The sequence below is a fragment of the Penicillium brevicompactum genome, assembly GCF_028827555.1.
Source record: "Penicillium brevicompactum strain IBT 35665 chromosome Unknown utg000001l_segment0_segment0, whole genome shotgun sequence".
Classification (NCBI taxonomy): Eukaryota; Fungi; Ascomycota; class Eurotiomycetes; order Eurotiales; family Aspergillaceae; genus Penicillium; species Penicillium brevicompactum.
The window spans coordinates 3,455,207-3,478,767 of record NW_026623203.1 but is presented as its reverse complement, the minus strand read 5'-3'; the positions used below and the strand labels follow the sequence as shown (position 1 = coordinate 3,478,767).

General features: G+C 50.0%; 9 protein-coding genes across 9 annotated transcripts; 5 read left to right on the top strand and 4 right to left on the bottom strand.

Annotated features, from left to right (window-relative positions):
- Positions 1–642: 642 nt before the first annotated feature.
- Positions 643–2,412, top strand: N7506_001112 (phosphatase PAP2 family protein; the record flags this gene model as incomplete). The annotated part of the gene is made up of 4 exons (XM_056950408.1): positions 643–703; positions 784–1,000; positions 1,057–1,818; positions 1,869–2,412. 4 exons carry the CDS (start codon positions 643–645, stop codon positions 2,410–2,412), a joined length of 1,584 nt encoding a protein of 527 aa, XP_056816323.1.
- A 708-nt stretch (positions 2,413–3,120) lies between these two features.
- N7506_001111 (SUMO protease ULP1) lies at positions 3,121–4,547 on the top strand (the record flags this gene model as incomplete). Its single annotated transcript, XM_056950407.1, has 2 exons — positions 3,121–3,241; positions 3,298–4,547. The coding sequence occupies 2 exons, from the start codon at positions 3,121–3,123 to the stop codon at positions 4,545–4,547; spliced, it is 1,371 nt and encodes a 456-aa protein (XP_056816322.1).
- Positions 4,548–5,707: 1,160 nt separating this feature from the next.
- N7506_001110 (Zn(II)2Cys6 transcription factor) lies at positions 5,708–7,250 on the bottom strand (the record flags this gene model as incomplete). Its single annotated transcript, XM_056950406.1, has 3 exons — positions 5,708–6,374; positions 6,422–6,914; positions 6,968–7,250. 3 exons carry the CDS (start codon positions 7,248–7,250, stop codon positions 5,708–5,710), a joined length of 1,443 nt encoding a protein of 480 aa, XP_056816321.1.
- Positions 7,251–7,510: 260 nt separating this feature from the next.
- On the bottom strand, positions 7,511–8,857 carry N7506_001109 (glycoside hydrolase family 16 protein; the record flags this gene model as incomplete). The annotated part of the gene is made up of 1 exon (XM_056950405.1): positions 7,511–8,857. One exon carries the CDS (start codon positions 8,855–8,857, stop codon positions 7,511–7,513), a length of 1,347 nt encoding a protein of 448 aa, XP_056816320.1.
- Positions 8,858–9,054: 197 nt separating this feature from the next.
- On the bottom strand, positions 9,055–10,363 carry N7506_001108 (Zinc finger HIT-type; the record flags this gene model as incomplete). Its single annotated transcript, XM_056950404.1, has 3 exons — positions 9,055–9,811; positions 9,862–10,226; positions 10,361–10,363. The coding sequence occupies 3 exons, from the start codon at positions 10,361–10,363 to the stop codon at positions 9,055–9,057; spliced, it is 1,125 nt and encodes a 374-aa protein (XP_056816319.1).
- Positions 10,364–11,578: 1,215 nt separating this feature from the next.
- Positions 11,579–12,511, top strand: N7506_001107 (oxidoreductase, short chain dehydrogenase/reductase family; the record flags this gene model as incomplete). Its single annotated transcript, XM_056950403.1, has 4 exons — positions 11,579–11,626; positions 11,705–12,000; positions 12,072–12,372; positions 12,422–12,511. The coding sequence occupies 4 exons, from the start codon at positions 11,579–11,581 to the stop codon at positions 12,509–12,511; spliced, it is 735 nt and encodes a 244-aa protein (XP_056816318.1).
- Positions 12,512–13,212: 701 nt separating this feature from the next.
- Positions 13,213–14,460, top strand: N7506_001106 (putative endo-1,3(4)-beta-glucanase; the record flags this gene model as incomplete). Its single annotated transcript, XM_056950402.1, has 1 exon — positions 13,213–14,460. The coding sequence occupies one exon, from the start codon at positions 13,213–13,215 to the stop codon at positions 14,458–14,460; it is 1,248 nt and encodes a 415-aa protein (XP_056816317.1).
- Positions 14,461–15,086: 626 nt separating this feature from the next.
- N7506_001105 (uncharacterized protein) lies at positions 15,087–20,130 on the bottom strand (the record flags this gene model as incomplete). Its single annotated transcript, XM_056950401.1, has 6 exons — positions 15,087–17,981; positions 18,110–18,375; positions 18,428–19,203; positions 19,268–19,576; positions 19,630–19,753; positions 19,803–20,130. The coding sequence occupies 6 exons, from the start codon at positions 20,128–20,130 to the stop codon at positions 15,087–15,089; spliced, it is 4,698 nt and encodes a 1,565-aa protein (XP_056816316.1).
- A 2,162-nt stretch (positions 20,131–22,292) lies between these two features.
- Positions 22,293–23,426, top strand: N7506_001104 (FAD-dependent oxidoreductase; the record flags this gene model as incomplete). The annotated part of the gene is made up of 3 exons (XM_056950400.1): positions 22,293–22,321; positions 22,369–22,943; positions 22,996–23,426. 3 exons carry the CDS (start codon positions 22,293–22,295, stop codon positions 23,424–23,426), a joined length of 1,035 nt encoding a protein of 344 aa, XP_056816315.1.
- Positions 23,427–23,561: the final 135 nt, after the last annotated feature.

Here is a 23,561-nt window from a genome sequence, read left to right as displayed (position 1 = left end):
AAAACTTCCAAGGTTGGCCGGAGAAAACCGATGTCTCGTGGGAAAACCTAATCTATATGACCCTTGGCCTCCAAGGGTTGTCTGTTCCGTGCTTCATGAGTGGTTGGGAGTAACCCCCCCAGGCCATTCTGGGCTAGAAGATCAGCGTCCTGGAACAATGTGAAGGTAGATTGGTAACTGAATGATTAATTACCTGAGCCTATCTTGTAAATATCAATCCCACTTCGTACGGAGTAAATCGATAGCAATTATGTACAAAAACACTACTGCCATTGCACCCTCAGCTGAGCTCACCTGTCACCATGTCCAGAACCTTGGAATAAACTGTCAGCAATCCCAGCATGGATCCATTTTCTGACTACGAATTACTTTGTTCGGAGCACCCCGTTCTCCGTACTCGTACTCTATGCACGCTGTACAGAGGCTCTGAGCGATTGTGACTAAGCAGCACATGGGGCCCCAGGCATCAGGGGCCCGCCAAAGTTGAACCGCGGATGATCTCAACTGTCGCCGAGTCCGATATTATTTTCCTCTGATCCAACTTCCATTCGCTCCTTATGTTCTGATCCCTATAAGCTTCGCTTTGAATCGCCAGCGGCTTGTCCATGGAATTCATCCGATTGCGCAGTCTAGATCGATAACATGGGCAAGAGCAAAGCAGATCAGCCCGAGCCCGATGCTGGGCTGAAGAGCCTGAACCATTGTATGCGATCGGACTTCCTCTCGTGTCCATAGCAAACCCTCCGTACAATATTCGCTAACCACTGCGCGTTTGCGACTCAGATTCGAACCGTTTGCCTCTTTGGCGGTATTGGCCCCGGCAACAGCTTATCCCGTTGATTCGATATGAAACCCCATACTTAGCTTGGGTGCAGGAGAAAGTGCGCACGCCAACGCTTGACTCATATTTCGCCTTCACGGCCAACCTCGGCACCCACACGTTCTTCATGGTCTTCTTGCCGTTCCTGTTCTGGTGTGGTTCGCCCAGCATGGGGCGCGGGTATGTGTTGGGAGCGAAACTGCGACTAGCAGCTTGTAGCTGACAGAGATGGGCAGATTGGTTCACATTTTGGCATCGGGCGTCTTTTGGAGTGGTTTCTTGAAGGATCTGCTGTGTCTCCCACGGCCGCTTTCTCCGCCGCTTCAGCGCATCACCATGTCCGGGTCTGCGGCGCTCGAATACGGGTTCCCCTCGACGCACTCCACGAATGCGGTCTCCGTCGCGGTATATGCACTCGGTCTGCTCAGCTCCCCGGAATCGACTCTCAGTGCACAGGTTACGCTCCTTCTACAGGCCGTCACCTATATATACGTGGTTTCCATCGTTCTGGGTCGACTGTATTGTGGAATGCATGGAATGTTGGATTGTACCGTGGGATGTGCGATGGGTGCCGCAATTGGTCTCGTGCAATTCCATTATGGACCTGCGTTTGAAGACTTTATAGTCTCTGCGTCAGTGAAAGACATCTCTTTGCTTGCGATATTAATCATATCCCTTGTCCGCGTTCACCCAGAGCCGGCCGATGACTGCCCCTGCTTTGACGATAGCGTTGCATTTGCCGGAGTCATGCTGGGCGTTGACGTCTCGTCTTGGCATTTCGCTGAAATCTGGGATGGCTACCCACCTGGCTCCATTCCCTATGATCTGGAGTCCATCGGCTGGATCAAAACTGCCATACGCCTTGTGCTGGGTGTTTTGTGTATCTTCGCCTGGAGAACGGTGACAAAACCCGCTCTGCTGCGCATCCTCCCACCCATCTTCCGAACATTGGAGAAGCTAGGCCTTCTCTTGCCCCGTCGATTTTTCACTACGGCTTCGTGAGTCCTAATATCCCGGCCTAGCACTATGATTGTTCTAACAGGTGTAGGGAATACACTACCGTTCCAACTAATCTGAAGGACCACGATGTCCTTCCCAACATCTCCGACATCCCCAATCTCATGGCCACAATGCGCCACCCTCGCCGCCGAGCCATTTCCGTCGGCCCACAGTCCGAAGCCGATGCGTATGAGACGCTGGCTTACCGTGAAAAGCGCCGCCGCGAGAGTCAATCCGGGGGTAATCGCGCTTCCCCGGTTGCAGAGGGCGAGAACAAGCCCAACGGGACGCCTGTCCTATCCCGAAAGAACACGACCCTCGATGATTACGAAGGAATGATGGGAAGAGGTAGCCCTAGTTCCTCTGCGGTTGATGTGAGCCCCAAAGAGCATTTGACCCCGTTCCCTTCACTTGACTTTGAAGCTGGCAAGCGGGATGAAAAAGAGGTCTTCTCGCAGATCAAGAAACCTCGCGTACGTTACGATGTGGAAGTTGTCACTAAGCTGATTGTCTATGCGGGCATTCCATGGGTCGTTGTCGAAGTCGCCCCCCTATTGTTCCATCTCATTGGCCTCGGAGTTCCTGGAGTTTGAAGTCCACCGACCAAACCACACCTGCCTCTTTTATCACCCTAACGCATTCGGCTTGCTTCCTACTCAGCGGGCTGTCTGAAGCAGGCCCATAGGGTATCATTTATTTTACCCACGTACATAAGCATTGGACGTGAAATTCATCTATATCTGTGGTTCTATAGAATCGAAACGGTATGACCACAATGACCAACAGCCAATTATTGAAAGGCAACCCAAAATAAAGCACGAGGCCCATCAAAGGAACGTTTCAATGAATGAACATGCGTCTTGTCGCTTTACCAATCTGTTTAATCTCCCGACTAGACACAAAGCCTAACGCGCCGACAATCCAGGGCTCATTATTCATCTTCAATACAATCAAGCACAATCAAGTTGTAGAATGTACAGCAGAGACGCCAAAGATATAGATCGCCCTGACAAAGTGTGGCCCCGGCTTCCCGCTGACGTAATACGTAGAATCGCGTCCACGGTCCGACGGGTTGCTTCTAAGGAATACCTTCTTTGACATGGATCCAGTCGTTCGATCTTAGCCTCCTGGAGACTTTCCTGCCATGAGTTATGGATGAGGTATCCTCCCCATTGACTCGCTCACTTCTCCTGCACCAACTCAACTTCCATCTGCCCGCCGCCCTCTCTGCTTGAAGCGCGTCATCGGACGAGTAGCTCTTCTACCTTGCACTCTCGAGACTCTGACCCTCTCGCATCACCATGGGGCTCTTTAGCTGGTACTTCTGCCACCGACGTGGCTCCGCTTCGAAATCCCCAAAGTCGTCCGAGGCAAAACAAAATCCCCTTGTTGCCCCAAAACTTCCTGTTAGCGACGAAGAGGGTAATGGCCTCCGACAGTCTCCAAACATCGGTCGCGCATACTGATCTGTTATCCAGGAACGAATTCACCAGATATATCTCTCCCGGGAGCATTCCCATCGACGCCACCCGAGTCCCCTGGTCTCAAGCCAATCGATCCCTATGGCGAAACAACCGAGGAAGCGGAAGCTTCGTCTCAAGAATGGGAACCTATGGACCTTGATGGTCACACAAAACCTGCACTCGTCACAGACCTTGGGATTCACCTTCATCCACGATGGCCCGCGTATCGGTCTCGCCCGCCAACACCCAAGCGGACCCCACCGCCCAGTCCGCCGAAAGTCAAGCGAGTTCGGGATGATCGCATGGAGATCGACGACCCATGGCAGCAACGCGCTCGCGAGTTTTCAAGGACCCCACATGGACCCGTGTCTGCTGTACAACTGTTCAACCCCAAACCGAAGCCGATTCCACCCAATCGCATCGCATCTTGGTACGCGCCGGAATTTGAGAAACGAGAAAAAGAAAGACTTGCTCGAGAGCTTGATCGCCACAGGCCGTCTAGAGTTGTACCGCGTGGTCAGCCCGTACGGTCACTCTCACCAACGTGGCTTACGAAAGTACAAAATGCCGTGCAATGCGCGCAATCCCAAGTCATCGCCAGGTCATTGACCGGAGATGAGATATGTCAAAAGGATATTGTAACCTGCGTTCGCCCGCTGGCATGGCTTAACGATGAAATTATCAATTCCTATCTCGGTTTACTCGTTCACTACCTGCGCGAATTGAACGGAAACTTAGGTCCCAAAGATAAACCACGTTTTCACTCCTTCAACACCTTTTTCTACTCTACCTTGCGTGACAAGGGATATGCGGGCGTGGCAAGATGGGCGAGACGAGCCAAGATCGGTGGTGCCGATCTGCTTAATGTCGATATGGTCTTCATACCTGTACATGAGGTCAATCACTGGACCCTCATGGTTGTGAGGCCGGCAGATCGTACAATCGAGTATTTTGACTCACTTGGCTCTGCCGGTTCTGCTCAAGTGACTCGCATCAAAAAGTGGCTCCATGGGGAGCTTGGGGACCAATATAAAGAAGAAGAGTGGACTGTTCTTGCATCCCTCTCTTCACAACAAGATAACATGAGCGACTGCGGCGTCTTCCTGTTGATGAACGCGAAAGCAATCGCCCTCGGTATTGAGCCTACGGCCTTTGGGCCAAGTCATACCTCTCTTCTTCGCAGGAAGATCGTCGCTGAGCTTATGAATGGCGGCCTTCATGGGGAGTTTATTCCACAAGATCCGGCAGGTCTCCTCTTGCTGTAAACGAGCGTGGTCAAATTATTTTTTTTTATCTTTCATCATCGCCCTGCTCATCCTGTCAATATCCGCTTGGCATACTCATCGCCATTGGTCGATTTCCGGAACGCGCATCCAGAAGTGCATTGACGACCTGGTCCCAACAACCTTTTTTGGGCAGATTTGTCCATATGGCAAGCAGCCCTTGTCCGCACAGCATGTCTCTGGGCCGGCGAAGAGCGGCCACTCATCGACCCCATCCTTCTCCCTCTCTCCGCCAATAGCACATTGGCAGCACCGTGTGCATGCCTTCTCATTCCTCTCTCACTCATGCAATTCACCACATTCATAACCTATCATGATGAGTCCGCTCTTCGTTCTCAGACGAAACAATGCTATCTTGAGGCGCCTACCAAACACAATAAAAGCACGGTCAATGTTCTCTCTGTGCACCGTTTCTACATGATGTTTCCCCCTCAAATGAATTCGAATGATACCCCACTGTTCCTACCACGACAACAATACAGTTGACAGAAGGAAATGCCCGCCGACATCAGCTTCTTCCATTTTCTTTGGCGTTTAGCATTACTCAGGCGTTCTTTTCTAATCATGCAATGGGCGTGCCTTACGTCTATATGAGAGCAATGTACTTGTACTTCAGCCTTTCCTTTTCCCATTCAGCTCATATGATCCATTCGTCCGATACTTGTATTTCGTTTCTCCGGCGCCGTAGGTCAAAATAAAAATAAAATAAAGAGGACTACTACTCCACCCTCCTCCTCTCCTCCTCTTGTCGATGTTTGGACCCCCCTTTCGCAAATTGTACTCCCCTCTGCCTGATGCTGATGCCTGAGAAAATAATAAATGTATCTGAGGGTGACAAAGGTGGGAAACGATCCGTAGACCTTCTACGGAGCTATAAAAAAACCAGTGTAGTTACCGTTACTCCGTGGTAACGGTAACTACGCCGGTTACCTGGACAGAATTAGCTCGACCTATAAGGTCTACCTAATGCCCAGGTTTCAGCTCTAGGGCTTCATAGTTAATATGTATCAGTCTGGGCAATAGGTACATTTATCCACCTCCCGAGGAACATAGTCCGGTAAAAAACAAACAAACAACCTTTCTATTAGACTCGTTCATCATACATTCATAAAGCATTATATACACAAGTCTCCAAAGTCCAGCTAAACAAACATCCAATCCTCACCCCATTCATAGAGATATTCAATCCACGGCATTGACCACCCCTCTTTATCCCCACGTGCCCAGATCTGCTTCAAGACATGCACAGCATTGCGAATATTTCCAGCCCGCCACGCCGTCCACAAATGCCCAGTAACTTCCAACACAGCCTTCCTCTGACTCTCATTTCTAGCCTCAGCACCAATAACAAAAGCCGGCCAGACCAGTGCCTTGAAGAACGGGTCATCGGTACTTATCGAGCTCATATGTTGAATAGTCGAATCAAGAGAGTCCCGGGTATAAAGATTCGAAAAGGGCTCTTCGGTCCATCGCGCCGTCACTTGCGAGACGTAGATCGCAATGGCTTCTTTGTAAACACAGGCAAAATGATACCTTTCAATCATACGAGGGACTTTCGTATCTGCGATCGACCATCTGTGAGGCGAGAACGATTGAAGTTGTCCTGCGATATGTGATTTTAATGAAAGGCTTTGCTCGTCGCTTTCGGGGACCGTGTTGACTAGTGATATTAGATAGAGAAGTTCTGCTGGACATCCGACCCAGGTTTGGTGTTCGCAGAGCTTGAGAATATGCATTATTGACATTGTTGTGAATAATGGCTGGTAAGGCTGGGAGGGTTTAACGAATGTTGAACCCAGGATTTCATAGCTGGGTGTGTTAGTTTGGTATCCCCCAATGAGGAGGAGAGGACGTACGTGGCGAAGATCATTTCAAAGTACTGACAGCTACTCCAGAAGGTTGAAGTGAAGCCACCCGTCTGATCCATTGTTGGAACAAGAGTTGCTTGGACAATGCGCCTCAGGGCAGTGAGATGATATTTCCATGAGTCTCTTCCGGAATCCATGAGTTCAAGCCAGACAAACATAAGAATTGAAGCGATTGGTCCGTCATGGTTGGAGACGTTGGGGTCTTGGAATTCCTTTCGGAGATGATATAATGCTTGCTGTTTATTGACCAACGCATCATAGAACTCCGGCGAAGGCAGCGATGTCGTTAATGTCAGCTCGGTGGACCGAACAGGAGCCTCGAGGTCTAGCGATCCATGTCGTTGTGCTTTATGCAAAGCCGCCACTGAAATTATGGTATAGAGAAGCCCGGCACTTGTCGGGATCAAACGCATAAACTCCTTGAATGGATTTGTGGGCATGCTCTGAAACAATGTACTCTCTGCAGAGCAGTGTTGATCAACTAGGCAGTTCAGTACTTTTGACTCAGATGTCGGCTTAGCACGTCGTGCTCACAGTAGCTTATATAGCCCCGCTTGGCGGGGGAGAGGTCTTGGAAGACAGGGTCAATGAGAACCCGGGCAATTGATTGACTCTGCGGGATATTTGGAATGGTTTTCCCCATCAGTTTACCCCGGCTGGCTACACTATTGACCCATCGTAGGGGCTTCTCGGTGTAGCCTTGGCAGGGTTGTGCTGCTTTGTAGCATTTTTGGCATGCGGGGAGGAGCCGATCGCATTTCACGCGGCGTCGGCGGCATGTCCAGCATGAGACCGAAGCTTTATCGCCCTCTGACATCGTAGACCCTTGAGGTGTGAGATTGGAAAAGTGAAAACTGCCGTGCTCATACATCCAAGTGGACTAAGCCTTTTGAGGAAGCCAAGACGCGAGCCCCACGTTGATCACATCGGGTCTTTTCTTCACTCTTGATTTCCATCTTTGTACATACAACATAGTCATATCCTCGATCGTTCACGGAATATAGCTGGAAGAAAACACTTCTGCAATTCACTACAAACCGAAAGAATGATGGATAACAATACAAAGGCCACTTCCCCTCAAAACTCATCAATGTTGCAGGACTTGTGGCAAGATTCCGCCCGAGGCCTAGTCAGGAACTTGTGTTTCCGACATTCACGACCCTCTTTGCCCGGTTTGCATATGAAATGTCCCGGGTCAGATGCAGATAATTGGCCAGGGTCAATGTTGATGTCGTTTTGAAGTGGATTCTGTGGAGGCGCGCGGAGAACGTCGGCGACATCCGAGGATCGATTGTAGATCAGCTCAATGTACTCAATGCCCATATAAATACTATCCCCAAGCCTCATATCACCCGTCCAGAATCCCCCGTCACTCCAAAGATTGAGGACAATCATGCTCTGCAAGTTGGGCACCCTGTAAGTCCTAGCGTCTATGATTTGATCATTGACGAGCCATCGCGAGATATCAGGAAACCAATCCAACCGATGAGTAGCCCACGTAGTCCACGGCACAGGAATCTCAGCAATGGTACTGGCGCCGGGGATTTCTCGATCAGTTTCGAAATCATAGTCAGGCTGATTGGCATAGTGGACGATATGAGATGGATCTCGAGTCAGAATCTCAATATCTGATTCCGTTATGCGGTCATGGTAAGTGAAAATTCCAGCACAGGCACCGGACGGCGGCAAATCCTCATGAATTGGTATTCTGTAATCGCCGCCAACAGTTGGGTTATTCAAACGGGTATTGGCGTGGCGTTCAGGGGCTAGAGGCGGCCACTCTCGCGGCTGAGGCGGTTGCGCCATGACGAAGTCGGCAGGCAAAAAGCGCAGTCGGACTCGTAATGAGCAGCGGTAGATGTTGCGGAGACGGGTCTCGATCTCTGCTGTAGATGTGTACCCATCGTGGCGGGTGGTGCGCAGAACAAGGTATGTGGCATGGGGGTCATCGCGCTCGTAGTCTCTGGTGAGAAAAATGTTGTTTTTGGAGTTGATCATGAGAACCGGGGCGTTGGGTGTGCCTTTGCGCTTCCATGCTTGGCTGCTCCAATCTCGTTCAAATGCTGTTTTGAAGAAGACCAAGGAGGTGGGATCGGGCTGGTTTATGTCGCTGGTCTCAGGCGGAAGGTTGATCTCGGATTCATCGATGCTTTCTTCGAAATCGTCCCATTCGTCCCATTCGCCATCACCGTCTACGATGGGCTCAGATAGATTCAGGTGAGCGTGCTTCTTCAAATCCACTGACCGAAAGTCCCAGAGCTTGTAGTGCTGAAAATAACCCGGGTCAGGACCTGAGACAGTGTAGCAGTCGCAGCCTTGTGGTGGCTTCTTGTATGGGGTGTGTGATGCCTTAAGGTCCAACGCAGAAGAGGCTGCACTGAGACAGATTCCGACGATCGCGGTGGTAAAGACGCTGGTTCTCATGATGATTGTGTCTGTCCAAGTTCTTAGAATCCAACTAGAATCCAAAACAAAGACACTCCACTGAGGCGGGCCGTACTTGACGGGCCATAGACGAGGAAGTCGCGCTGAACAGCTTTGCTCTTTCCCCCAAAGCGGTGCCTACAAACGTTCGATGACGGATTGATGCGACAAGAATCTGTTTCCTCATTCATACATTATTAAATTACAGAATCAGTGTCCGGCACTGGCTCAAACAAGTCCTGGTTCAATACCTCCAAAACTTTCCTCTCATCCACGCCTTGGGGATTCACGGCAGATTCTGGTAGAGGTTCATCCTCAGCCGCGTCGTCCTCGTCACTTGCTGTGGACTTGCGCACTTCTTCAGGTTCAGCTGTCCGAATATACTCTTCTTCAAGAATGAACGGCGAGGATTTTTGATCTGCAAGTAATGTCTCTGGCCCGTCCGGGAGTGCGTAGATGGTGGGGAACTCGAGCACAGTCCGATTGCGAAGTATTGTGTTCAAAGTGGCGGACTGCAAGAGGGGGGCCAACACGGGCTTTTTGGTTGTTGTTCGTGGACGATGGATGTAGAAGAAGAGACCACGGTGTGGGGCGATGCTCTGGTCTGGCGTTGGGTCAACTCCTTGACTGGGTATTTCTGTCGAAGTTTCTGCCGGCGCTTCTGGGATAGAGGGCTGCTCGACTTTGATTTCCATTTGAGTCTCCGCGGGATCCTCAGCTATTAATTCCTGGGATGCGTCGTGGTCACCATCCTCTGTCTTGACGGGGATCTCCGAAAAATCTTTGCTGTCTTCATCCTTCAGAGCGGGCGCAGGAGCTGACACCGGCGCCTTCGGGCGAGGACAGCATCGGTCATAGGCCTCAGCCACAGAGCATGTATCCACGACAGGATTCCGGATGGTCTTGACGCCATCAGCAGTGATCCACTCCACTGTCCAAGAAAGACATTTATGTCTGTAATAGTTAGTCAAATGAAGAGTGTCATCAACATATTCACAACATACTTGGGATGCAAGCGCGATCCATTCTGCTTATTCCTTGACATTCCCTTTGGAGCCCGAATAACTCTCACACCACCGGCCTCGGCACCACGCAAGAATCCAGCTTCACCTTTAGCAAGACCCTGGCCCGGATGCTTCCTCTTGCAACCCGTCGCTGGTCCCTTGGAGTCACCAGCTTCAGGCTCGTCGGCCTGGACACTCTGTGTCAGGTCGATACCGCGGTTGTCGGCGTCTCTGTCCGCTCGCTCGAGGCTGCGCTCGATGCCGGTGATAAAGTTGAAATCGCGGTCAAATGCGGATTCAGTGGCTAACTCGTTGCGCTTCAGGTATGCTGCGGGATCGCGAACGCCCGAGCACTGCGACCAGAGCTTATGGCGCCGAGTGCATGGCAGAGAGCATGTGCGTGTTGAGCAACGCGGGCATCGGTATTTGGGAGGATTGACATGGCTGCAGACAGGGGACGTTAGATGAGGTGAACTTGGAAGTTGTGGGGCTGACATACCATATCGAGCACAAATCAGTCAACAGGGTTTCCTCGGCCATAATTATTTGAGTTGAGTCTAAGTTGAAGTGAGCTCAAGTTGCGAAGGGAAAATTATTGTCTTATCGATAAGGGCCTTAGGCAGATAACGGAAATTCGGGAAGTTGACCAAAAGAGGTTTAGCGTGAGCATCTGGGTCGTTGAGGGAGATGTGGAGCAGCCAACTATAGCTCTTAGCTATGCATTGGAGTACACATTACAAGCCTGAATGCGCCGGAAAGACGTCAATGGTTGCTTGTCATCTGGAGTAGTTACGTATTGACTCAATTTGCGCGGCATTTATCGCCATCTCTTCTATTAACATCAGCATTGATCAATGTTTACTAGATGTACTTCCGAGGTCACTCACACTTTGTCTTTTCAACTGTCCTTCCAACCAATTATCGAGTAATTATGGTTGATTGAGGAAAAAAGACTTATAGGTAGTCAACAATTGGACAGTAAGAACCTGAGCTCAAAAGACAGCTCAAAAGACAGCCAAATTATAAATGCTCCCTAAGCCTATAATAGCCACTCTCTTCCGTTGCCAATCGAAATATTGCATCCATAGATACTTGTCAATTTCGAAGTAACTAAAAGGCGTCTAAGAATGTCAATAAGAGCCTTGCAGGTTCAGCAAATACATAACTACTCCTGTTTATAAGCAACTATCATCGTCGTTTTGGCTGCGACTGAGGCTTGTTAGATTAATCAATTGTTAGCATCTATGAAAAAAGCACGTCCATCACACTTGCAACCTTGTTATGCATCTTCTCAACTCACGGTTACCCTGATCAGATTGGATCTCGTAATGAATGCCAAAATTTTAAAATTGAGCGAGTTGTGTTATAGTGTGGGTAAATTAGAAGGGAGGACTCGGAGGAGGCGGGGCCCAGTAAGTACTCCGCAGTCACACTTTTGGCACTTCAAACACCGAAGATCGACCTTCGGTACGGAGTACTGAGTACAATAATAAACTGATTATTCATCGCAATTGTCTCATTTCCTTTGAAATGTGATCTTTTCTTCTTTGCGGGGAAGAGCCAGTCCAATTCTTTTGAGATGATATCATCCGCCAGTTTGATGATCAATCCCCGCCGCATTTCTAAGCTTCGGGGATATTTCACCCCCGGCTGCAGTATTTATAGATCCCCCATTCTCATTCTCTGAGCAAAAGCCCAACTCGTTTACACATTTACCATGGCATCCAAATCACTCGCTATTATTGCAGGCGTTGGCCCCGGCACGGTATGATCTTTCCTGAACATTGCTCTATCCATGGATACAATGTACATTATACACAACAGGAATCTGACTCAAGTATAGGGCGCATCAATCGCAAGGAAGTTCGCCAAATCTTATTCTGTGGTGGTTCTCGCTCGAAACCCAGACAATTATGACCCAGTGGTCCAAGAAATTAATTCAAGCGGGGGTCAAGCCTTCGGCATCCCCACCGATGTCTCCGACTCCAAGAGTGTGCACGCCGCATTTGACAAGATTGCAGAGCAGTACCCATCTCAAAAGGTAGCTGCTGCTGTCTTCAACCCCGGTGGCGGTTTTGTTCGCAAGCCATTCCTCGAGCTGACGGAAGCGGACTATGCAACCGCACTTGCCTCTCAAGGGTGCGTAATATTATTTACTTCTGCTTCAAGTGCTTAGGTACCCATCGTTGACACGAACTACCTATCAATAGACAAGGTGCTTTTAATTTTGCCCAGCGATCTATTCCGCTACTTCTGGCAGCCCGTGAGGCGTCGGAATACCCACCGACTCTCATCTTCACTGGAGCCACCGCTAGTCTCAAGGGCTCGGCTAACTTCGCAGCATTTGCCTCGGGCAAGTTTGCGTTGCGTGCACTGGCGCAATCACTGGCTCGTGAATTCGGGCCGCAGGGGCTTCATGTTTCACACACTATCATCGACGGTGTGATTGATATTCCCAGGACCAAGGCCTGGGTGTTTGAACATGAGGATGCAAAATTAAACCCGGACGCAGTAAGTTATCTTTCCAGAGCCATGAGATACAGGTGCTGATGTGGTACAGATTGCGGATTCGTATTGGCATTTGCATACTCAGCCGCGTACTACCTTTGCATTTGAGCTTGATCTGAGACCATATATCGAGAAGTGGTAAAGCCTCAGTGTATCTAAGGCAATGCAATAGGAAATAGAAATACCAATTACCTGTTCATGGGTATACTCATGCCGGATCCCTCATTCTATGTTCACGGCTTAGCCAGAACTTTCTTCCTTGATAATTAGCTAGAAAGAGACCTAGAAAAACATTCAGAAAGACAGTCAGAAAGGTAGTCCAAAAGGTAGTTAAAAGGAGGCCCCAAAGTTGATGGTAGCTCTCCACTATTATCAATCAAAATATAAGATTAAGCCAATATATGACTACTTTTTATGAGCAACCTTTGTCGTCTTTTTCGCGGCATTGAGAGTTGCCCAATACCATAGGGAATGGACATATCAAATACCTGTTCATGGATCTATTCATCTATCTATTTTGGGTTGACCCATTTATGATCTGCGGTACTGCGTATGAGGTTCTCCTTGGTTAAATAGAGATGTGCGACAGGCTTTGATAACAGGAGTGAGTGCAAATCATTATGTTTGATCCTTGGAGGTGTTTTTCATAGCCAAGTGAGTCATAAAGGTGCTTTTTGTAGCTTAGTACTACATCATGGTTATAATTAGTCAGATAGTTGAAGGTCGATTCAAAAGGCAAAATTAGATGAGTCAGCAACGACGTCAGCGGACTCGGTGGACTGATGAGCTCTGAACGGACCGCAAATTGCAAGCTACCTCCTCAATCCACAGAAGAGCTTCACCATGAGCTCCGACGACGCCTCGCCACAGGCAGGCCAATACAGCAATTATGAGAATTCCACAAACGAACCTCGGAGCCTTCCTGGCCACAACCCCGCGCTCGCGCGATACAACACGCTGCAACTCCGACAGGAGACAGTCGTAAGGCCAGACCTTTTCACAATGTATTTCGGGTTCCTCGGAACAGCAAATTGGAGACGCAAAGTTTCCTTCGCAATTACGGATCGAGTGGAGAACCACTACGTATTGACGGCACGATCACCCACCCAGTCCGAGCTGGACGCCATTGTCGAGCATGGAACACGATCGCTATACCACAACAGGATCGGTTTGCCTGTCGGAGCTATTATCGGAGGCTCATGGGCTTACTACCGACTACGAACGTCGCCACACTTCCCGCGCGCAAACCCTACACCACACGCCATCCTCGAAGCGATGCGTATGTCAAGTTCCGGGCTCACCTTGAAATCATTCGCCGCATCGACAGGCTTCAGACTGCTCTTTTTCACATGTTTCTTTGGCACAATAAGTAATATCTATGCTGTCTGGAATGATGCCAAAAACATGTTGACGGACCCACGACTCAAGTGGTTCGTAGAGGAGATGCGTAACCAGAAGCCTGAGGATGTGCGTAAGCGCAAGCTCCAGGCGGCATCTGAGCGAGTCCGCTCCATGCGCACTGGCGAACCAACCATCGGCGTTCAACTCAAGCAGGCGATTACCTCGCCTGACGGACATGCCGGTGGCTACGACCAGGACGCCAACGGATACTCCACCCCACCAAACTCATACTCGGAATACGAAACCTCCAACTCCACCCAATCCAGCTCCAACCCTCCTTCCAGCCAGTCAACTACGCCTACTTCATCTGGTCCGGTTTGGGCTCGCGGTAGGGGCAATCAGCAAGTGAGCGAACAATCATCTGGAGCTAGTTTCTTCGACGACGACGATGCGAGCCCCACAGCTGCTGAATACCGGAACACAAACATTGATGGATCGTCAAGGGGCAGTGCTTGGGATCGCCTTAGACGCCAGAACGCTGCAGCAAGCTCACAATCTCAAGAGTCTGCCGCGCCTCAGTCGTCGCCCAATCCTTATTCCTACGAAAGCAATTACGCGGAACAAGACCGCTATAGAGCCGAATCAAAGAGCGAGAAGGACAAAGCACAGGCTGAATTCGATAAAATGATTGATGCCGAGCGAAACGCTGGCAGTGACAGGTCTCCTCGGAACCGCGGTTGGGGATCTTGAGCATCCATGGATGATCCTCCGACTATTTTTTATTTTACCTCTACCCTTTCTTCAAGCCATACATTTGAATCGATGTGTAACATAGTTCCATGGTCTCTTGGCACTTGAGCAGTTTCCCACATTGAGATCTTTTGAATTCGAAACATCTGACAGTATTATTAGCCTTTGCAGGCATATATGTTTAGATATAACCTTGAAAGTGGCGCCAATTAAGAAGAAGAAAGAGAGTCATGACCAAAGTTGAGAATAAATGATACCATCTTCTGCGATTGCGAGCAGAAAGATGGAAAGAATATTAATCAGAACCAGAAACTAAGAAATCGTGTGATCGGGGCCAATAAAAGCAAAAGCATAGCAGGGGGCATGATGGGATATACGGTATTTGGAGTATGAGATGGGGCATAAAACAACAAGACATGAGTGCAGAGCGAAAGGGTATGAGCCCCAAAAAAGGGGAAGTAATTGAGAAAAGCAATAAACATGATGCGTGATGCATTTGAATCCAGACATCGCAATTTCATAAAGCAAAAAGATCAGAATAAAAAAGAGGAACGGCAAATAGAACGATGATAGAAAGTCGAACATATAAGCTAGAAGCATGAGCAGCTCTTTCTCTTCGCAAGGATTCAAACAAAGTTCTGACCCGGCGAGACGTAGCTCTGACTCGGTAGGACATAGTTGGAATTAGACCCATAGACATGCGGCTGCAAGCTCTCATACGGAGCCACCTCTGTCATCTGAGTATCAGGCTCGACACTGCGACTGTTATTGCGCATACGAGTCAAACTGCGCAGCTTGTTCGTGAAGCTCTCATTCGAGCTACGATTGCGCCGGTGGTCAAATGACATGCGTCGACTTCCCGACGAACGAGATTCGGGGCTGTGATTGCTGACATTCAGAGCCGGAGCAGCTGTCATAGCGCGAGGGAGGATATGGCCAAGATCTTCGTTGTCAATGGCGACATCGATCGTTGCAGAAGACTCACGAGGCGAGAGTGGGGTACCGGAGAATGGGAATAAGGGCGGCGGGGGAGGAGGAGTGTTGAGATGTTGTAGCTCGGCGAGCAATGGGGGAGGCGGAGGAGGGGGTGGCATTGACTCGTACTCGCCTGCGGGTCTCTCCATTGCGTTCTCGATTGTCTCTTCGATGCTTACTTCGAGACTCGGAGAGGCGCCGGAGATGTAGCCGCCTGAGCTGGCGCGTCGGTGGCTTGTATTGCCGCTTCGACTGCTGGATCGACTGCGTGGAAGAGATGGGTTGAATCGTGGATGCATGGGGACGTCGTTGGTCAACGCGGGTGAGTGGTGCGGTGCTTCTGGGACGGGGACAGACATGGAACGTCCGATTGGTTCAGTATCGGTTTGATACCGCGCGCTGCTGAGAAAGAGATTGGTGTCTGCCGGGATGGTTGGGATGGTTGGAATGGAAGGTTGCTGTTCGTCCTGTCCAGTGCCTCCGTACTTGGGATGGCGCATGGCTCGAGGAGTTGCGGGCAGCCCGACGGGCATACCGGAGCGCGGGGAGGTTGAATCAGAGCCGCTTGAATAATCGGGCGATGGTTTGCTGGGAGAGACTTGATTTCGCGATGGAACTCGTGGGAAGAAGGCGCTTCCACTGGAAAAGGGTGGTGGGCTCTCAATTGGGCTTTTCATACTCTGCGCTTCGCCTGGGAAAGGAATGTTGGGTGCCGATGGGTTGCGTGCGAGAGACATCCTCCTCGCCTCCAGTTCAGCAGCGGCAATATCTCTGCGTCGCTTCTCTGCTAGACTGATGAACGGTGTCGTGGGAGATGCAATGTCTTGGAATTCATTGGCCCTTGAGCTAGGCTGATCGTTGGGGTATGCATCGAAGTTATCTTGCTGGCCAAAAACCTTGCTTGTTAGCTGCTCTTGCTCAGATTGCTGTGTCCAGGGATCAACTGAAGGGCCAGGTTGAATCACAGAAAGACTCTGCGAAGTTTTGTGCCTGGATTCTGTAGATGGATCTCTCTTTGCACTTGCTTCCTTCTCCGGACGGCGTCGACTAGCACTACGGTGACGTGAACGCAACCTCTTCTGGTTGCCTTCAACTAGTCTCAGAGGATTATTCAGATCCTGTGACGGCTCTTCCGTGGGCAATGACATTGGGAGAGGCGACGATGGTGACCGGGTGCTAGATGCAAGTCGATTGTCGCTGCGACCTCGGGTCGAGACATCGTGTTTATCAAGGGCAACTCTGCTTGCCGTATGGCGACTAGAAGATCGTTGACGACTTCTTGGCTCCGTTCCTCTCAATTTACTCGCACTTCGAGCACGAGACTTGCCCTTGCGCGGCTCAATCGGCGCCATGGTTTCCGTTGTGCCATACCTAGCCAATTCCTCAGGGGACATGGGAACGGGCGAGGAGGGTGAGCGCTTTGAGGGTTGAATGTAGCGGCGATCATTTCTACCCCGAGTATCCCTGGATGCATCTCGATGCCGATGAATGTGTGAGCTTTGGCCGACTGCGTCGTCTGGGTCTCGTCTTCCATGGCTGGGCGTCTGGGAACGGATCTTCCGAGCATGATAATTTGCTTCATCCAAGCTACTAATGTATTGATCAATGCTGCGCCCACTGACGCTCGGACTTTTGGCAGAAGCGTAGCTGTTGGCTGTTGATGCTGTGCTTTTGGCACTCTGAAGCAGATCAGAGCGAGCTTGGTGATTCTGTTCACTTTCCAATAGTTCGATCTGAAGCCCGTCTGGCTTTCGATCGCGAGATCCGTTCCGGTAATCGTCTATTGTAAGTGCTTCAAACACTCCTGCGGCTGGTGATGGGAGACCTTTGATAGAAGCAAACTTGTGGTTTCCTTGCAAAGCGGTTTGGGGGCTGGGCTTGTATGATTCCATGCCGGGTGTATATTTCGCAGACGGCAAGGTGAGGAGACCACTGTTACCCTCCTTTTCGTCCTGACTTTGGTCTTGTCCGCTCATTTCATTCTCTGATGTTGAGCTGTATTCATTCTGGCTGTATGAATCTGACCGTGCGAAGGTGAAAGGTTGCGAATCTATGGGGGTTTCTCCAATAGAGGGTAGTCGGCGGCGGTTGAAAGAAGGCGTGTTAGTCCGCGACATAGCCTGATTGAGGCTTTGAATATTGTTCAATTTGTATGACCCAAAGCCACCGGGAGACATTGCCGTATCTGGGACAGCAGACTCAGCAATAGGTGTGACTCCTGGTGCATTTGTCGGCGTGCGATCATCGGTTTGCAATGCAAACAAGCGGGAACGTCCGGTTGACTGGGCATTATTGTTCGATGGGGCACCAAAAGAAGTGATCAGCTTCAAAGATGGTGTCTTAGCTGCAATCTTCGGATTCGACGTGGATCTTGATCGAATTGGCGCGGGCATCAGGTCTGAGTCGTTGCTTTGATACTCAGGGGACATCGGGAAATAGCTTTCTCCATTATCTCCGAAGGTTGCAAGTTGCTGTGCTGATGGTGATGACCACTGCTCGGATGACTCCGCTCCCGTGCACATAAAACAACGAATGGCAAGTTGTTGCTGATGGGAATGAGTAACAACGTGCTCCCCCATTTTCTAACAAGATGTGATTGGCGCTGCCAGTCGGATGGGAACAACAGGCACGTCATGATAATTGCTTCCATATAGTGATGGCGAGAGACATAAACCTCAACTGCATCGTTCCTGTCCCCGAGGCCGAGCAGAATCACGGCAGAGGTATGTATATCTCCAATTTCCAGTAGCTTTTGCACAAAAGCCTGACCAACTTTGTTTGCTTGTGCCTGGCCACTCATCTGGCTCAAAGCGAGAAGCATCCAGTCAGAAGTCGTTACCTGTCCTGGGTTGATCATAGAAGCCATTTCGTTTGTGTCAGTTTCTCCACACCACCGATTTAGTAAGATCGCACTCTGGCTACTAGGCTCGTGGCGGCTCACTAAGAAAGGTCAATATAACTATGTCTGTCAGTAGAGGTAAGCAGGACCTACATTCATCGGTGACTAGATCCTGGATAGATCCATCCCAGCCGAATACTAGACTCAGCATCCGCTGTCGTAGATTGTCCGCGGTAAGATGGTCTTCATCAAGAGGGGGCTGTTGTCTATAAGGCACATCGTTCAAGCGAGCCCGAGTGAATGGAAAAAGATCCAAACCACCCTTGTCCGCCGGACTTAGCTGAACCTCGTTCCGTAACCTTGATCCTGCTTTTGAACTCTTGACTGATGACATTGAAACAGAGGCAGGGTATGCGAAAGATGCAGAAGCCAAAGGCGTGTCATTTCCACCCGAAGTCAGGGAGAAAGTCGTCGCACTTTGACCGGAATGGCTCGGCGGCGCGAGAGGCCGAGTGTTGTATTTCCCGGACGAGGCCTTGGAGCTGACAGATTCAGTTCGGCTTCGTGACGATGCAGGGCTGGTCAGATCTGCTCGCTGTCGGACATTCTCGATGGCGTTTGAGCCATATGGTTGGTGCCTGCTGTTACTGGAGGTCTCTCGAATATCAGGTGGGTCTTGCAGTCGCCTTAAAGACATATTCTGTGATCGGCTGCCCTCTGCAGTACTCGGTCGGGCAACGACTGGAAGATGCTGCACATTTGCGACGAGCGCTGGATTCTCCACGTCATACTGCTGCACTGTGCTCTGAGGACCGAGGGTGAATAAAGTCGCGGTTGGGCCATAGTTTGCAATTCCCCTCACTCCGTCTATTGTCGGAATTGGATCATACGTAACGTGCTTTGTTCGGACATCCCAAGACCAAGTCTCCCTATTTCCAAGGCTTTTGTCAGTGTTTGTTCCTTTTTCCTTGCTCCATAACTGATAGATCATACCCTTCCAAATATTGCACAAGCCTTCCATTCTTTGACCATCCCATCCATTTGGGGTCAGAAGAGCTCGAATCCGATCGCTTTAATACCCTAATTACCCGGGGTGCTTCTTTGCTTGGTGGCTTTGCCACACTCCAAACTCGTAAATCTCCATTTGAAGACTGTGTTGCCAACATATCTGATTTTTGCTTTGACGAAGATGCATGCCAGGCAAGGGAAACTATCGGTGACGGACCACGGGAGGTAGTCAAAGTGTGAAGAATAGTGAATTGAGGAAGTAGATTCGCGATCAAGATAGATCCATTCTGATACCTACGATGCCAAATTAGCTTGTCAGTGCCTCTGAATGTCTTTACTCAACATACCCAATTGCATAGGTACGACAATCTGCCGCAGGAGCCAGAGCTGTAATAGGATCGAAAATAGTGCGCGCAGATACATGCTTTGATGTCGACGGTTCGAACAAAACGATCTCGCCGTTACCACTGCCTGTGGATCAATTAGCGGTTGACAGCAGAATTGTCATTTATAACCTTACCAAAAGCGACATTTCCGTTGTGCATCCACGAAGCTACCCGCAAATATTCGTGGCAGGCTAAACGAGCAATTTCGATCCCCGTGAAAATATCCCACACAATTGCGGTCTGCGATGCATCATAGCTCACAACCAATCTCCCCGCACCTCGCTCGCTCACGTTATCCACCGAGATGAACTCCACGTTTCTTTGATGACTCTCAAACCTCCGTTCAACCGCCAATGTGTCATGGTGCAGGCATAAAATAGCCGATCCTTGAGCGTAAAGAAATAGCGATGCCGTTGAGGCGCAGGGCTCGAAGCGCGGTTGCGCTACTGGCGGCGGCGCCATTTTGACGATACTCGAGGGTCGCAATTGAGCCTAGAATATAATGCCACGTCAGTCAAACCCTTGCAGAGACAATCAATCTCCATAGTTCATTGGCAGAAACGGATTGGTGCTGTCGTTGGGCACTGCTCAGGATGCCAAAGCTCCACAATTATGCTAACAGTGACTGACAAGCCAGCAACAATAAGGACTATTAGAACTCAATGGGCCACTTACTCAATTAAGACCATTCAGACCTTCGACCAACCGCCTGAATCTGGTCAAGATGAAGAAAGAAGGTCCTTTAGGGTGGGTAAAGGCACATCTGAAACCGAAGTGATGGAGTAAAATTAGCACCTGACCAGAAAGGTAGCCAGAGAGTAAAGTAGGCTAGCTATGTCGACAATCTGGGCCTTTTTAATGAATAGCGTGAGACTGAAAATGGAAACGAAAAAAAAGGCCCAGGAATATGCACGAGAACCAAAAAGGGCGTAGCCGTTGGAGTTGGAAAAAGGAAACCCAAAGATTAAAAAAATCCTAGGGTAACACTTCAAACCAGCCTCTTAGAGAATGCGATCACTCGCTTGCACGTTCATCACATTCAATATAGTAGCGTGACCAAAAGGACTTAAGTTTGTGACGAAGAGAAATCAGACCGGGGTCAAGTTGCAGGTCTATCTATACGGAGTAAGCGATATACATATAAGGAGGCGCCCCTGCCCGTGGATCCAGGATGAAAGGCGCATGCTCCGGTAGGACAGGAAAATTCAAATCCCAAAGGACCGCCCAAAAAAGTAGGGAGTAAATCAGTAATGGACGGTGGTTGGCGCTCGGGACATACTACTAGGGCGCTTCATTTCCTGACGGGCCATACAGTTGACCCGCTTTCAAGTTACAGAGCGTTCGGCGAAGACTCAGATATGAGTATGTTCAATTCCACGTTTCATTAGCGGAGACGGTGAGATCGAGCCTTCTGGGTGGCTGGGTTATCCCGCGGGACTGCACCAACGAGCATGCAGAACCGAGACAGCGAAAGTTCACCAGTTTAGATCAATGCAGGCGGCTCCCGAATCACAGCCATCAGTATCGTCATGGGTGGGGTCAACGGTTTTGGCAGAGTCCCCCTGTAATTGTAGTATAGCCGCTATCATTTAGTGTCATGCATGTCGATCACTCGGAGTAATTTGATTGTATACCAAGTCTCAAGCACTCGGTATATCAATGACTATGCTGTCCGGACTCTGTATGTCCAGATAACTCTAAGAGTTCAACTGCAAGGAACGGTTCACTTTGAAAGAAGAAATGTCAAAATGTGAGCTGACAGTGTGATTGGGATCCGTGCAGTCTGCAGCTTCATCACCTTCGGCCCACCAATCACCAATCACTGCTGATCGCTCGGCGCCTACACCCCTCAACACGCTGCATTCTGCAGTTGAAAGGTAATAGGTGCAATGTGCAGCTATTTGGACCTATAGCAGCCCGATTCGAGCGTTTTTCCAACTTGCATACTAAATATACTAAATGCTCTATGCTTTCTGACTGCATACACTAGACCCTTCTATGCTCCATTCTTCTTTCTATTTTCGAGAATCTCACCAGATGTCCTCGTCTTGAGAATTCCAGATTGTACGAAGTACGGAGTATGAAATCAGTGGATGTGATGTGACAGCAGTCTGCAGTCATACCTGCACGCCGTCGAACGTTCCGGAGCTTGGGCCTCTGTGATAGTCCTCTGACAGGCACAGGTTTCCAATCGAGCTTGGGCAAAGAGAAAAGTCGGGGGTGTCTTTCTTTTTGCATGTCGCATGTCGCATGTCGCACTGGGTGACCAGTTCCGAGATACAGGCAGTCGGCATAAAGGAATCCTAGCCCTGAACTTACGGGGATAATACGAAGTGCATGTCTCAATGTATACAACTCCGTGCTTCGTAGGTGACTCGGATAGAAGATCGGAAGATATTCCGATGTCTGTTGCCAAATGCGTCCAGAGTGTATAAGTCGGAGTAATCGAAGAGAAGTCCAATCGAATGCGAAAAGAAGCAAAAGAAAAGAACCCGCAGCGATGGCATATCATCTGATCGCGGGGCTTATCGTTACCCCGGACCCTTCTTGACTCACCAGTCCAACACTAACACCTCCAACATACGCACCTCTGGCTATATGCCCTCTCTTATAGCCCGGTGACCATGTCTAAGGAAACAATCGTGGTAATCGGGTCAGTTCATCAATTCACAACCAAAACCTCCCAGCTGACCAGACCAGCGCGGGTGTTATCGGCCTCACCACCGCACTCCACATCCAACACCAGAACCCCGCACAGTCCATCCTTCTGGTAGCCCGCGATTTTCCATCAGACACCTCGATCAATTATGCCTCGCCCTGGGCCGGTGCTCACTACAGACCCGTGCCCGGCTCTTCGCCGCAAGCATTGAGAGAATCGAACCAAGCACAGCGCACATACGAGTATCTAAAGCGAACCGCTGAGCCGGGCGCCGGCATTGAATTCATTCAGGGAATTGAGCACCTCGAAGTTCCGCCCGCCGAGTGTCTAGATCCCCAGAGCGTGCATGATCTATACTCGCATCTAGATGGATTCCGGGTGCTGAGCGGAGAAGAGGTTCCCGAGGGCGTGAAGTGGGGAGTGCAGTATGGAACCTATGTGGTGAACTCGCCTGTTTACTGTGCGCATTTGTTGCGCAAGTTCGTGCTGAAAGGCGGCGAGACGAGGAGGTATACGCTTGCGGATTTGAATGAGGCGTTTAGCTTCGGGAATGTAAAGACGGTGGTGAATTGCTCTGGGATTGGGATTGGGGATCCCAAGGCCTTTATCATCAGAGGTATGTTGCTATCTGTTTTTCTGTATGTTGAGCGGTTGCTGATATCATCCAGGTCAAACTTGTCTTGTGCGAAACCCCGTGTCGCAAACCATCACGCGGCAGAATATAGATGGGTCATGGTCGTTCTGTATTCCGCGACCGCTTGATGGTGGGACTATCATCGGGGGCACAAAGGAGCCTCATAATTGGGATCCCAACCCGTCTCTAGAGACCAGGAAACGGCTGCTCGCTAATGCGAGTAAATGGTTCCCGTTCTCGGCAGAGAGTGGGGGTAAGTTTGATGTGATTCGTGACATCGTGGGTCGGCGACCTGCGCGCGAAGGCGGCATGCGGATCGAGGTTGAGAAGCTCGCTGGCGATCGGTATATCGTTCATGGGTATGGGGCTGGGGGTCGTGGGTTTGAGCTTTCTCGTGGTGTCGCGGAAGACATCACAGCCCTGATGCTTGAAAATAATCTTTTGCGAGCCAAGGCCTCACTGTAATTGTTACGAAACTCGATCCCTGCATGCATTTGGGGGCGTTGGAAGTTGTGTTACTCGGGTCTCGGCAGTCTGAGGGGTGATGTGCTTTCAAAATGGATGACTCTCGCTGTGCTACTTTGCAATGCCGGCTCGGCT